General features: G+C 37.7%; 1 protein-coding gene across 2 annotated transcripts in view; it reads right to left on the bottom strand.

Moving 5' to 3' along the window:
- The window catches only part of LOC124802050, a 196465-nt gene that overhangs the window by 142984 nt on the left and 37356 nt on the right, over positions 1-16125 (bottom strand). For both annotated transcript variants that reach the window (XM_047263119.1, XM_047263120.1), the window contains exons 3-4: positions 3489-3683; positions 2778-2904 (exon numbers count right to left, since the gene is read on the bottom strand). In XM_047263119.1, coding sequence (XP_047119075.1) covers positions 2778-2904; positions 3489-3683 — 322 coding nt within the window. The remainder of the gene's footprint in view (positions 1-2777; positions 2905-3488; positions 3684-16125) is intronic.

The following is a 16125-nucleotide window of genomic DNA, read 5'->3' as shown; positions in this document are numbered from 1 at the left end:
CTGTGCAAGCCTCAACTGCTGCAACCTACATCCATTTGAACCTGCTTACCCTATCTAGGCTTCATCTCCCTCTTTTTTTTATCCCTCACCCCCACCCCCTCAGACACACACACACACACACACACACACACACACACACACACACACACACACACTTTCCTTTAATATCAAATTGACAATTCCTTAACACCTCAGAATGTATCCTATCAATTGATCCCTTCTTTCAGTCAAGTTGTTTCTTTTCTCTCTAATTCAATACTTTCTCAGCAGCATTCTTACCTTTACACCTCAATTATTTACATTCTGCCAGAATTTTCCATACTATACTTATAATTCAGTATTATTATTATTTTTAGGAGCGCTCCTATCATAAGCATCCTTTATGAATAATTGTGAATTCACTAATTCAGGGCTTGTAAAATATCTTGATATAGTTCACTTTGTGTCATGAACCTCACTTAGCAACACTCCTTACCTCTCCCATAGTGTTGTGTATGTGATCTTTGATGTGACAAGGAGATGCCTCAGTTTAGTATATTTCTGTGATGGCCTTTTATTGTATAGATCATAGAAGTCTGCTGGGGCAAACTAAAATGGCATGGCTTAAAGGCCCTCCTCTTGCATGGGTGGAGTCCTAATTTAAAATAGAAAAGGATCACTTTAGGAGATTATATATCAGGAACTGGAGTAAATTTCAAGTGTGGGAACATAATACAATGCATCACAGCATTAAGTGTTTGGCTTGCTACTGTTCTTGGTCTACATAAATAATTTACTTGGGACAGCCAATGCCTTCACCCTTAATAACATAACTAATATCGTGCACTTCCAAACAAATCAAACTGACTTCCAGCTGGTGCAGTAGAGATCAATGAACATACACTGGATGAGTCTTCTTGAATGAAGTTTCTGGGCATCCAGATGGATAATAAACTAAGGTGGCACAGTATGTAGGTAAGTTAAAAATCTCTATTCCGTTTGATTTGCACATAAAAATGTCTCCCATGGTGTTCACCTGCAGACAGCATTAAGCATACTTTGCACACTTTTCACTCAATACTGTCCTTTGGCCATCGTTAGGGCACTGCGGGTACCACCAAAAAAGGATTTATTCTACAGAAGCGTGCAGCAGAATGCTGTGAGTAGTTGATACCCACATATCTTGCAGAAATCTCTTTTATTCTACAGAAGCGTGCAGCAGAATGCTGTGAGTAGTTGATACCCACATATCTTGCAGAAATCTCTTTTATTCTACAGAAGCGTGCAGCAGAATGCTGTGAGTAGTTGATACCCACATATCTTGCAGAAATCTCTTAAACACCTAAGGATTCTTACCCTTATGTCTCGATAAATGTTAGTCCAAAATGGTATTTGTAGTTAATAAGAAGGGTGAACTTAAGGTGAATTTTTTAATTCCCAACCATAATATGAAAAGCAAAAATAATTTTTCTTATAGACTATGCAGCCTTCTCTGGGGTTCAAAAACGTTTTATACTATAGTGCAAAAGTCTATAACAGGTTGGCAGTGGACATCAGGCAGGAAACTGAACATCCCCAAATACTCAAAAAGATAGTAAAGAATACTTCTTAGGCACACCTCCTACAATTTATCAGAATATATGGATTCCGGAATGTAAATTCCACAAGACTCTGATATTTGTATTAGATAGATCCTGACTTAACCAGTATTTACACAGATGATGGTAGTTCTGTCTTAAATGACATGAATTCTTTGTTTAATGTATTAGATAAAAACAGCAGCAAAATAGTGACTTTCTTCGAAGTACCTCTTTTCTCCTAAAGTATATATGTACAGCATCGAGAAGCAATTACCATAATAGTCAGTAGGTGTAAAAAATTATTCGTCATTTGTCGTTAGTACACTTTACAGAAGTAGCCAGCAGCGGTTTCTTTTCCCTGCTAATCTCTAACTTGACATGTTCCACATCCCTGAATGCTCTCCTTCATGATGGGATTTACAGAATGTGATGTGTGAATGAATGAATAACAAGGTGCGTATACTTCATCAACTTGTGTTTGGTTTCAGAACTGAAGTATCATTCCTCGTACCTCATTTATTCATCACCTTCTGCAGTGCATTGGGACTGAAAATACAAAGCTGACCCTGGTATTCATTTTTCTGTTGCTCTATCAGTATAACTTGCATCCACCGAGTACACATTTTCCACACCTCAAAAAGCAGTTACAGACTTGAAAAAGCTCACCAAGCCAAGCTGTTAATATGTTTCCATGCAATGATTGGTTCGTGACGTCATTAAATCTAATCATTAATATGCTGTGATGCACAAGGGGCCATAAATATTCAAATGAACATTAACAATTTTAAAAGAAATGAAGAAGGATTGAAATCAAACAAGTTGTGGGTCTTAGTATTAAATAGAACAAACAGCACCAACTCTTCCTCCCTGTAAGCTCTATAACATATGTTACCACGTCTCTGTGATCTTTGTCAGTGGCCTGATGTCACGAACAGACCTCTCAAATACAATAACTGTTTAAAACAATTCATCTCTCCAAGTAATTATCTCCACATGTACACAGCACCCTGCACCCCAAAAAGGGAAAGAACTATGTTTCTCATCAAATCAACAACATATGCAGAATGCAAAGGGCAAATGGCAACTGCATTCATCACATCCAGAAATCATTAACAGATCTTATTTTCTGGGAAAAAACAATTTACTTCACTGTAGATAAAATGTGTAATGCATAAATAATCCAAATGTTTCAAGGCAGATTAAACTGTGAAGTCTTACAGATGTGCCAATAACTGTGTGCTCATGTCCAAGACATCAGACAGCAGAAGCATGAACCACAACAGAAAACTAAACACCATCTGACCCCAACGCCATATCTGTTGCCTTATTGGCTGGCACACCATAGCTGAAAAAAGAAAAACGTTTTAATTCAGATTACTGTGTACTGCCCAAAAAAAGCAGAATTCTAGATTTTAAAAAGAATTATTGGCTCTGAGCACTATGGGACGTAACATCTGAGGTCATCAGTCCCCTAGAACTTAGAACTATTTAAACCTAACTAACCTAAGGACATCACACACATCCATGCCCGAGGCAGGATTCGAACCTGTGACCATAGTGGTCACGCAGTTCCAGACTGAAGCGCCTAGAACTGCTCGGCCACACCGGCCAGCAAAAGAATTATTCAACATGTGAAAAATGAACACTGTAAAAGAATTATAATTACACAGAGTACTGCCCGAAGGCAATAAAGTTAATGGTTCTAAACATTGTGCTTTGGATAAAGTAGGAACTGCATACTGCACATGAAATATTAAGCTCATAACTGAGCATTATACTGGGATAACAAACACAGTTCACATTCCTAAGCAGTGTCTACAAAATGCTTCCAACTTTTTCTGATAATTATCTTTAAGAATGCAATTCATTCAAAATGAAAATTACAATGTAATTATAAAATAGGTAAGAAATTCAGAATGAATTTATAACCGATTGGCGAATGCAAGGTGCGCTTCCTTCCACGTTGGTTTCTTTTGGCTTGTGCTGCTTTTTCCGGTCCTCCAAATCCATTCTGTGACACAGGCAATGGACTTGCACTACCAGCTCCAGCACCCCTGCAAGATGCACTCCTTCCAGAGCTCTGTGATCCAGCTTTGGCTTCCCCTTTCAAGATTGTTGAATTCCCTGTAACAGCATCATAATAAATAACAACTTAACAACAAACATTCTCAATACTGTAAATCTTTGTTACCATGACACATTTATAGCATAAATAAATGGCTTTTGAAGAGAACAATATGAGAATACATTGTTTACCTCTAGTAGTAGTAGTAGTAGTAGTAGTAGTAGCAGCAGCAGCAGCATAGGAGAACTTTATAAGCTAATGTGAACACTCATTCACATTTTTCACAGTGCTTTTTGCCAGGAAAATAATAGTGTTAGTGTGTTCCTGACCCCCCTCTGCGCACACGCACACACACACACACACACACACACACACACACACACACACACACACACACACATACACACACACTTCTAAATACAGCATAAGCTGGCCAATTTGCAGGCTGCTGTTGTCTGTAGATGAAGTGTTGTCCTCCGCTCAAGCTGTCCATTAGTGTATATGCTTATAGTGTACTGTAAATGATTTTCAGAGTAGATGCTGTGCTCACTATTCAAGGCCAATCACTGGATTCTTTTTTTACTAAATTCTGAGTATATGGTAAAGGTATGCATCTAATGGAATGAGGATTTACTTTACTTTCTGACTTGCTAATAACAACAGATCCATCGAAGGACACTTCTGTGACATAAATGTCTGGTTATCTTCGACGGCACACTTCACACTTTCAAGTTGGCCTATTACGCATAATGCAGCAACTGCTACCTGACAGCCACTGCCTAGGAGATCACATAAATGCATTCACTTAAGGTCTACAGCATCTGCTATTGCTCTCACTTTGGCAAGGATTAGGTTATTTATTGTTGTTGTGCATACTTCAACCAAGAAGTTCTTTGACAAACTGAGTTAATATCCTGTAGTGCACACTCAATGAAAACACAGACACAGAGCCCAATTCTGATTTTCCTGTCGTGAGAGTCATGAAGGGCATTTGCTCATCAAAAGTGATACAATGGCTATTCAACTACATTTTTTCCAAAACTAGTTCTTTTTAATGCTACCTTTTGTAAAAGGGTGCAAGAACTTAGTTGCTGCTGATGCCAATATCAGAAAATTTCAGACGTAATGATAGTAAAGTTAGACATGTGACAATTGTTAATGCAGGCTACAGAATGAGGAATACTGAAGTACACTACTGGCCGCCAAAAATGCAACTCCATGAAGACAGTATGTAACAAACATGAAAAGGAAAAGAAGTGTGAAAGGTGGTTGGATCTGCAAATGATTAGCATTTCAGTGCAACTGTAAAAGGCAAGTAGGGGTAATGCCATTCTGTGAATAAGGAAAAGATTACGCAGAGGGTTGCTTATTAAGAAATTGTATTTTAAGGTCTGTTTTTTGTGAGAATATTGTACTATATCTCATATTAAAAGGAGAAACATCAAGAAGCACCTGTCAGAATTCAACAGTGGTAGGATTGCGGTCTATCGAGAGTGCATTTTATCGTCCTGTGATATTGCTGCTAGCATCGTTCAGGATCCCAAGACTGCCGTGCCAATATGGAATAGAACTGTTCACCAGGACCACACTCAGCACTATGCAGATCTCAATGATCCAACACGACTAGAACCTCAGAGGTCTGATCGTGTTCTCTCAGCTGTACAGGATTGCATAACCCTGCCAGGTACCTCAAAACAGAAAATGGGTTCGTTTGCTGCAACGCAAGAATCCCCATTGGCAGTCATGTGAAGAGCACCACAGACTGTTAGCGTGACAACCATTGTTATGGTTTCCACTGATGTGACAGCAGAGAGAAATGAGCTGGCAGTGATACCTTCAATGATAATACTGGAGACATCACATTTTCAGATATTTCACATACAGCACCGTGGTAGGTTTACCTGTGTGTGGTATTTACACAGAGAATGCTGTCAAATTACATTTGTCATAATCATACGGACGTCACCTGGCACAACACTACGAACTGCCGTAGGATACACGAGACAATACCTTCTGGTTCCTATTCCTGACAGTTTGGACAGTAGGCATTTCATTTCCAATGTATTAAGTCTAGTGGCTAAGCCTCATATTCAATGTCTCTGTGACATTATCTTTTGAAAATTTAATGTGAGACAGCGCATTGTGCACGCGTCACAACCTACTTCAACTACTGCCCTGACTGGCATATTCTCCCGATCCATCATCCACTGAAAATATCCGGCACTGAGTTGCCGAAAGATTGGCACACCACTGATCACCAGCCACTGCGACTGATGAACTCTGGCACAGAACTGAAGCAGAATGGAATGAAGTACCAATATCTGCCCTCGAAGCTCAGTTCACTCAATGCTCAGCTGGATTAGAGCCATTGTTTCTATCAGAGGTGGCAGCTCTGTGTACTACATACATCCCAAATGACCAAGAAATTTCACTGTGCATATTTCTCACTGTTTGTACATGTACATGACAGAAAAAGTAACATCAAAATTAATTTCCCAAAAGAGAATAAAACATTGAAAGAAGGAGGTACTTTTGTCTTAACTGACAGTCTATGTGCAGTCTTGTATGATACACAAGTAACATTCAGGACTACCTCAAAGGTGTGGAAATGTAGTTTTGAGAGTAAAGGAGTAAAGAAGCCCAACTGAAAAAAAAATATTTAGTGTCACACAGTAGTCAATTATCTTTAGTATTCACAGAAAAGTGAAAATTATAAGTCAATGAAGAAACAAAAGTGCAGAATGAAGAACTTGTTTTACAATGAAGCAACACTAATTAGTCTATTCATTCCTTCCATAATGTTCCCCAAGAGGATTAGTGCCTAATTTACAACCAAAATCTGAATTTGTGTCATTAATATTTCCCTCACAGTTTTTAACAACCTCCTGTTGTGAAGTAAATAGGTGTTACCAGATCAGATACTTATGACTACTCCTCCAACAAGATACTAAATCAAATTTCAAAGGAGAAGACTTATGGAGCATGGGGTTTCTTAAGATTTAATAATTGAGTTTAGTTTTAGTTGTTTGCAATTTGATTGAAGAAGAAGGAAAACTTCTGACAAAGTATTTATTCATCCAGTGTGATTTGAGTCATTAGATAAATCAGCATTTTCTGCAGAAAACTAGTGCATTTGCCTTGAAGCTAATGAGACATTACTGTGTTTAAGAGTCTTATTGGCACAATGGAAGTCAAGAAGTCAAGGTAGGTAGTTCACAGGGTTAATGATGCAAGTAGTTGAGGCTTATGCATGCAATTAAAAATTAAATTTACTTGCTGTAACATTTCAAATGAGAATTTTTCAGAATACTTCATCAAGGTGATACAAAAAGTTAAGTGACTTTAGCTAGGTAACTCAATGCCACATCTAGAAGTAAGTGACCAATCATTAAGCTTCCAAATACTTCTTGCAATATTTTTGAAGATAACATCTTGCCTGCATATGCGATAATTTTTATTCATAAGAATGCATCGGTAATTCCAAACTGTAATAACAAAAAAAGAATATAGACTATTAGAAACTATGGCACCTTTCAAGAAAATCTGCACAAACCAATCAATTTCATGTGTAGTCTCAACTACAGTTGTAACCTGAAGAATTCGTTTTTGTAGACAAGCTTGAACACATCCAGACATCTCATGCTACTAGAAGGACTTCTTATAAGCAGAATAGGTAATGCACTAAAGCACCAGTAGGAATACTACATATGTGACAAAGTCACACAGGAAGCAGACGATAATTCTTACAATAACCACTAGTTCTGAATTCAGGATGACAGGGTCACAATGGTAAAATTCAAATATCAGGTAAAGAATGACTTTATTGCTGATATCGTGTGTTTCAGAATTATACATAATCAGATATCTACCAAAAAATCAGATACAAAAATATTTTATAAAATGTAAAAATGGATGGCTGTAGCATTCCACTTTGATTGAAAACACCTGGCACAAACTACAATACACCTATCCAGGAGCGATTGTTGCACATAGATATAGCATTTCCTGTTGTATGTGTAACAAATATTCTCAGACTACTGACATAATTTTGCAGTGTCTGGACCAAGTAGACATTTTTGCCGGCAGGTGGCGATGCAAAATGTATAGTTGCATAACGTTGGATCAACTACTATACATTTATTATATTGTGACTTGATGGCTGTGAATCAAATTATCATAAAGAAATACTTTCTGTATACAACTGGTAACGACTTTACAGTGATAAAAGGTTACACAAAATATTTGTTAAATTCGGGAGTATTACATGGGACCACACATCGTCAGAAGTTACAGTCACAATAGGTGTCCAATATGACATGAGACATAAAATTAAAAATACAACATCAGTACAAACATACACTGCAAACTGAAATACAGGCAGTAAAATGGGGGAAGGGAAATACAACAGTCATGTTGCAATTAGGATTGTCTGTCAGATTCAATTCCGATTCCAGAATTTACCCAATATGTGCTGTTGTACTTACATCAAACAGAAAAACAATTTTCTGATAATAAGCACAACCAGCTTTTTAATGACAAACAGAAAGTATTTTAGTACAAACAAAACTCAATCATGAAGGAAGGGGGGAGAGGGCTTACACATCATATCTATACAACTAAGAAATTTTATTTGGTTCTACGTATCATCAAATGTTATTGTAGTGTCAGGTGATGCTTCTCAAAAGTTATAAACTCACAAGTATAAAATACATAGTGTAACTATGTGTGAACCATACAACATAAAGACACACACAGTAGAAATTTGGGGATGGAGGGTGGGGGGAAGGGGGGGGAGGGGGGAGGAGGAAATCAGTATTTTATGAAACATAAGAAATATTATTTTAGTAAAGACACAATTCAGTCATCGGATATTTCAGATCAGCCACATAAAACTAAGAAACATAACTTGGTGCTGCACACTGTCAAATGTCAGAAAGCAAAATGTCTTGTGACACTTTACAAAAGTTGTAAACCAAAAGTATAAAATACATAGTGTAATGGTTCATTACAAGCCATAAAATATGAACTATAGGCAGTAGAAGTTAGAGGGGGGAGAGGGAGAGTTCGTTTGACTCTATGTGCAAGATTGTTAGAGACTTTTCAATCGTATCTCAATAATTCTTCTGATCACTGAGATGACAACCCACAGCAGTAGTGTTTTTATAACAATGTTTCCTGAATCTAGTTAAAAAGTCATGTCCTGTCTGCCTAACATAAACACTATCACAGGATCCACATTTAATTTCATATACTTCTGACTTTGTATACTTATTCTGCTTATTGTCAAAAGATGTATGAAAAAACTATCTAAAGTTCCTTGTGTGCCTGGAAGCCAATATGTATTTTGGCTTTCTTAAATGCACTCGAAATGCGTTCATGGAAATGTCCTGCACAGGATACAATACAAATTTATGTTGATTCTCAGGAGACCCAGAATAACATTTTTCCTTGTTTTTGAAAAACTATTCACAGATGCTAAGTATGATACATTCAGTATAAATGTTTTTCAGACCTATTTGTGTGATACATAAATTTCTTTTCTAACACTTGCTGGGCTTAAGTCAAGTTTAGCTAACCTGTTTAACACTGACAGAAAGAAAGCAAACTTATGTATGTGTGAATGACAAAAGTCTACATTAATAGTTACAACTCTAGTGGATAGTTTTCTGAAAATATCTAAACAAAAAAATCTGCAGGTTGCCTAGTAATATTCAAATCTAAGTAGTTAAGACTTCTATTTGATTTCAACTCTACAGTGACAAAATTCAAGAAGGGTAGCTACCATATAGTGGAAAACATACACGACCATTGTCTCTGGCTGTTGAGGCCTCCCTCCCTCCCCCCTCCCCTCCCCTACCCTAATCACAAAATTAAATTTCTTCTTTGTCATATATTATATGGTTGAGATGTAGTTACACTATGTACTTTATACTTTGAGTTCGTAACTTTTGTAAAGGATCACAAGATGCTATGATTTTCACATTTAACAACACACTAAAACAAATACCATTTCTTAGTTATATGGACACGACAAGTAATCCCCCATACAACTGACTTTTGTTTATACTAAAATAATACTATTTTTCATAAAAAACTGGTTGTGCTCGTTAGCAGAAAATTATTCTTCTATTTGATGTAAATACAACAGGACATATTGGACACTTTTCTGGCACCGAAACTGAGACTGACAGATGTACTGTTCTACTTGTAACAAAAATACTGTATTCCTCTTCCCCTATTTTACTGCCTGTATTTCAATGTGTGGCATATATTTGTATTGCTATTGTATATTTTAGTTTTAAGCTATTTGTCAAATTGCACAGTGGTGATTGTAGCTTCTGACGATGTGTCATGTAATACTCTAAAATTTAACAAATATTTCTTATAATGCTTTAACATTGTAAAATCATTACCAGTTGTATAAAGAGAATATTTCTTTTATAATAAGTTGATTCACAGCCATGAGACACACAGTATAATAAATGTACAGTAGTTGATGCACCTTGGCATCACTACACATCTTGTAATGCCACCTGGTGGTAAAAAATCTATGTGCAGCAATTGCTACTGGGTAGGTGTATTCTAGTTTGTGCCAAACGTTTTCAATCAAAAGGGAATGTTACAGCCATCCATTACTACATTTTATAAAATATTCTTGTATCTGATTTTTTGAAGATATCTGATGATGGGTAAATTCTGAAATGCATCATAAGAGCAATAAGAATCATTCCTTACCTGATGTTTGACTTTTACCATTGCATCTCAGTCAGCCTGAATGCAGAACTACTGATTATGGTAGGAATAATGTCCAGATGCACAGAAGACAATCTTCCCTGTAACATAAGCACATTACGATTGTGTGAGTGATCCTTCTCTGCAGCAGCTGCCAACATTATTTTGATTTTTTCTATAGTTTGAAAAGCTCACTCTTCCCCCCTCCTCCCCCCCCCCACGACACCTGCTTTTCTTTTCACTGTCAGAAAGACTGGAATCAAACTCTCACTGTAGAAATTCATCAGTTTCACTTACTCAGGCTTCTTGAAGTGGGTCCTAGAACTTGTTTAGGGAATGAATTAGTGCTGTTTGCTTTCTTTAATATCCAGTTCTAATGTTATCTCACTCTTCTTTTTAAGTCGGCCTCCTGTTAATGGTCAATAAATAACACATTCCAAATAGACATCCTTTCCTGCACTTGCAATGATATCAGTTACAAGCTACTGAAATAATTTTTTTAACAAATATTAATGTTGATTTTCATTTTCTTGTGTAATAAGATGAATAGTTTGCCATCAATGTCAATGGCTTGCAAAGTGAAAAAGCACAGAATAAAAGTTTTTTTTTTAATGAAAGAAAAGAAATTCCCCCCCTCCCCCGCAAACACACACACACACACACACACACACACACACACACACACACACACACACACACAATATCTATGCACACATGCGCACACAGAGTCTATACAAACAAAATTTTATTGTCACTCCTAAATACCTTATATATTCCTCCATGTCAAGTGGACATTAATTTTCTGATAGTTTTCAATTAGTACCTGCTATTCACAGGTAAATTCAGTTTATCTCACAACTTATATTATGAATAAAGCTTATTATTGGAAATATGTTGTCTTGATTCTAATTACAATATACTATCAATAACGAAATTCAGTAAATGTGCCAGCTCAACTGTAGCTAGAACAATTTCCATACAGCTTCAGATCGGTGATATACATGCTGCAAATCAGGTTTCTGAAGGAAAGATGGTATTGCAGTAATAATGAAGCTATAACTTTTTATAGCTAAATATAAAATGAAAGGACACAGTGATACCAACTACATCACAAGCATAGGTTGAACGTAAGTGGAGTTGGCATGTTTATAGGCGTAAATAATATGGTCATTTATAACTAGATGTTTCTATAGACCCCCTTCCTCAGGAACACTATTGGCAGAAAATGTTAGGGAAAACTTGGAGAAGATTTGCATAAATTTCCTGGTCACGTTACAGTGTCAGATGGAGATTTCCACTTCAAGCTATAGACTTAAAGAGTCTCAGGAGATTTGGGTGGGTAGTGGGGACAGGGAATCATTTCTAAATACCTTATCCCAAAACTGCCTTGAGCAGTTGATCAGAGAACTAACTTGTGAAGGTAATGTCTTAGATCTTCTGATCACCAACAAGCCTGAACTTTTATTAGGCTCGGTTAACACGAAACAGAGAATCATGATCATAAAGCTGTTACACCATTGCCGAATATTGTTGTAAATAGGCATATAAAGAAAGGTAGGAAGATATTTCGGCTTAGTATGTGCAACAAAAAACAGACTTCAAATTTCCAGAGTGGTTACGACACAAGATTCATATCGAGGACTGAAAATATGGAGCATAAATGGACAGGTTCAAGAGTACTGCCCAATGCATCTAACACAGGTATGTGCCAAACAAAGTTGTGAGCGATGGGAAAGACCCTCTGTGGTCTGACAGAAATGTTTGAAGGCTGCTCTAAAAGCAAACTGGAAATTTATACGTAGGCAAATCCCACAGAAAAACTAAAACTGAACACAGCCAAAATAAATGTAAGGAGAGTCTTATGTGAAGCATTCAACAAATTCTATCTACAGCAAACCGTAAGAAGTTCTCTTCTCACATTGAAACAGTAAACAGATCAAAGCCATTTGTTCAGACACACTGTGACATTGAAATGGAGGAAAGAATGCTGAAATACTAAACTCTAGTTACCAAAACTGTTTAATGAAGAAGACTGAACCACAGTTCCTGCATTAAATCATCGGACAAACATCAGAGTGAAATATCAAAATCAGTAAGCATGGGATAAAAAATCAACTAAAATTGCTCAACAGAGGAAAGCCAATACAGCTGTGGGACACCAATACAATTATACACACACAGATTATGTGAAAGAACTGGCTCCTCTTCTAGCAGCAGTGTGTGGTAGGTTCTGCAGTAGCAAAACATTCCTGGTGATTGAAGAAAAGCATAGGTCATTCTTATTTTCAACAAAGGCTGTCGAACAGAAGTTCAAAATTATTTGCCTATATTGCCAATGCTGGTCTACTGTAGAATTTTGGAACATGTTTTATGACATTACTGAAGACTGAAAATCTGCTCTGTAGGAACCAACATGAATTTTGCAAACAATGTCGTGTGAAATCCAGCTCAGTCCATTCGTCCACGAGACGAGAGACAGTATACACCAGTGAAAATGCTGATGCTATGTTCCTTGACTTCTGGAAGCAGCTGGATACAGTTCTGCACTGCCACCTAAGGAACAAAATACGAAATGTCACATCAGTCACGTGGTTGGACTGAAGAGTTCCTAGCAAACAGAGCACAACATGCCATTTTCAACAGAGAGGAATATTCAGATGTGTAAGCAACTTTGGGTCTAACCTGAGGTACTGCTATAGGTCTGTTACTATTCACACTATATACATTGAAGTGCCAAAGAAAGTGGTATAGGAATGCGTATTCAAATACTGAGATATGTACACAGCCATAGTACAGCAATGCAGTCGCCAATGTCTATATAAGACAACAAGTGTCTGGCACAGTTGTTAGATCAGTTACTGCTGCTAAAATGGCAGGTCATCAAGATTTAAGTGAGTTTGAACATGGTGTTATAGTTGGCACATGAGCGATGGGACACAGCATCTCCAAGGCAGCAATGAATTGGGGATTTTCCTATACGACCATTTCACGAGTGTACCGTGAATATCAGCAATCTGGTAAACCATCAAATCTCAGACATCTCTGTGGTCAGAAAAAGATCCTGCAATAATGGGACCAACTAGGACTGAAAAGTATCATTTGACGTGATAGAATTGCAACTATTCTGCAAACTGCTGCAGATTTAAATGCTGGGCCATCAACGAATGTCAGCATGCGAACCATTCAACGAAACATCATCGATAAGGGCTTTCGGAGCCGAAGGCCCAGTCCTGTACCCTCGATGACTGCAGAACACAATGCTTTACACCTCGCCTGGACCCGTCAACACTGAAATTGGACTGTTGATGGCTGGAAACATGTTGCATGGTCAGACGAGTCTCGTTTCAAATTGTATCAAGTGGATGGACGTGTACAGGTATGGATAAAACCTCATGAATCCGTGGATCCTGCATGTCAGCAGGGGACTGATCAAGCTGGTGGAGGCTCTGTCATGGTGGGGGCCGCATGCAGTTGGAGTAATATGGGACCCCTGATATGTCTAAATACGACTCTGACAGGTGACACATACGTATGCATCCTGTCTGATCACCTGCATCTATTCATGTCCATTGTGCATTCCAACCAACTTGGCCAATTCCAGCAGGACAATGCGACACTCCACCATGTCCAGAATTGCTACAGAGTGGCTCCAGGAACACTATTCTTAGTTTAAACACTTCCACTGCCCACCAAACTCTCCAGACATGAACATTACGGAGCATACCTGGGATGCCTTGCAATATGCTGTTTAGAAGAAATATCCATGCTCTCGTACTCTCACAGATTTACGAACAGTCCTGCAGGAATTATGGCGTCAGTTCCTTCCAGCGCTATTTCAGACATTAATGGAGTCCACGCCACATTGTGTTGCGGCACTTCTGCATGCTTGCAAGGGCCCTAAACGATATTAGGCTGCTATACCAGTTTCTTTGGCTCTTCCATGTATAAATGGCCTAGTGGTATCATCAGAAGTCCCACAAGACTTTTTGCAGATGATGCCGTTACATAGTCACAATACTAGAAAACTGTAGAAAATTGCAGGGAGATCTACAGATGATCGATGCTTGCTGCAGAGATTTGCAGTTGACTCTAGACATAAAGGAACATAATGTATAGTGCATACCTAGGGAAAAAGGTTCGTTATGGTATGATTATATGATTGCAGAACAATCACAACAAACAAACATAATATTCTATTACAGACAGCATGTTTTTATGGAATACATAGTTCAGTACATGCCTGGCTTATTTCTTATTTACGGAAGAGAATGCAGAAAGTGATTCATTATGTGACATGGTCAAATTTGGAGACAAAGCAATGTGAAAACAGTGGATTCAGAAAAACTCTTAATAGTCAAGACAGCAAATGTAATTTTACTGATTACTAGCTTTGGCTTATCTAAAAAGCTATCTTCAGATCTGTGATATAGAATATTGCATCTAAGGAGCACAGAAATGTTAAATTGTTAACATAAAAGTTCCAGCTCACAATACATACCATAACAAATGTTAGCAAACAGAAGTATATCTAACTCTTTTGTTCTGTATAATTAATTATTCATGTTGTCATTATATTAACTGTTCATTGGTTCTGCTAAGAGACGACTTAGTTATTAGCGCCATCTGGCAGAACTTGGCTTCCTGTAAGCCTTGACGCACAGCATCTGTTAGTCTTCTGTCTGCCACAGCATGAGACTGACTTGTCTACCGAGGCTTGTGTCATGAGCAACACATGATGTTTATGTTTGCATATGGACTTTACATACTTTCTGATGTAAAACAGGACCTCATTCTACAGAGTTCACAACAGTCCCTGCTTATCAAGTTACTTTAGAATAATGTAATGTGGCAAGCACGCTCTCGAGTGTTCACAGACAAAAACTATGTGATTCTGTCAGTGTGCATTACATATGAAAACGTTTTGCTGTGGGTAAGAGTTGTAGCTGGGGTAAGCTAATCAAGTGTACAATGAATTCTGAAGGCTGCAAAGTGGAAAGTGTACATGCACCATGAGGAAGAATGGTTTGCAAGGATGGTTAACTGGTCTAACGAGGCGCAATTCGAAATGAACGGTACTGTAAACTGACACAACTGCATGTACTGGGCTCTTGAAAATTCTCACATTCATGTGGACAAACATGTTAATCTATGAGGTGTTAATCTTCGGTGTGGTCTGCCATCAGGGGCATGGTGGATTGGCTCATTCTTTTTTGAAGGCACTGCAACTGATCGGGTGTATCTTCATACACTGCAAACATCAATTTTACCTGCCACCCGAGAGGCATTAGGAAATGAAAATTTTATCTACAACAATATGGTGCTCTGCCTCACTACCACAGAGTTGCTAGAGCCTACTTGGATGAAAATCCCCCTGAATGATGACTAGGTCGAAGAGGAGGTGTTGGGTATCCACCATAGTCTCCAAACCTTACACCTCTTGACGTCTACCTATGGGTAACCGTTTTGTTAGTCAGCAACTGAAAATTGTCTCAGCACTGAAAATTGTAAATCATTTAAAAAAGAGAACTTCTGAGCTAGCACAGGCAGCCATTAACAGGCAAGAGTGAAATGAATACAAAAATCAACAAAACAGTCAATTATGTATTGATGTATTTAAACAATATATTTTACATAAAAAAGAATTTGAAAATAAAATGAAATGAAAATCCACTACTTATTCAATGCTGTTAATTGTAAGCACTGAATGGCTTTTCTGGTAAATCATTAGTCTCTGTCACAACTGCACAAAATATGACCCCTTTTAGAGGT

Source organism: Schistocerca piceifrons, chromosome 1, assembly GCF_021461385.2.
Source record: "Schistocerca piceifrons isolate TAMUIC-IGC-003096 chromosome 1, iqSchPice1.1, whole genome shotgun sequence".
NCBI classification, from domain to species: domain Eukaryota; kingdom Metazoa; phylum Arthropoda; class Insecta; order Orthoptera; family Acrididae; genus Schistocerca; species Schistocerca piceifrons.
Note: the sequence above shows the minus strand (reverse complement) of the source record. Positions and strands in the feature narration are given on the sequence as shown.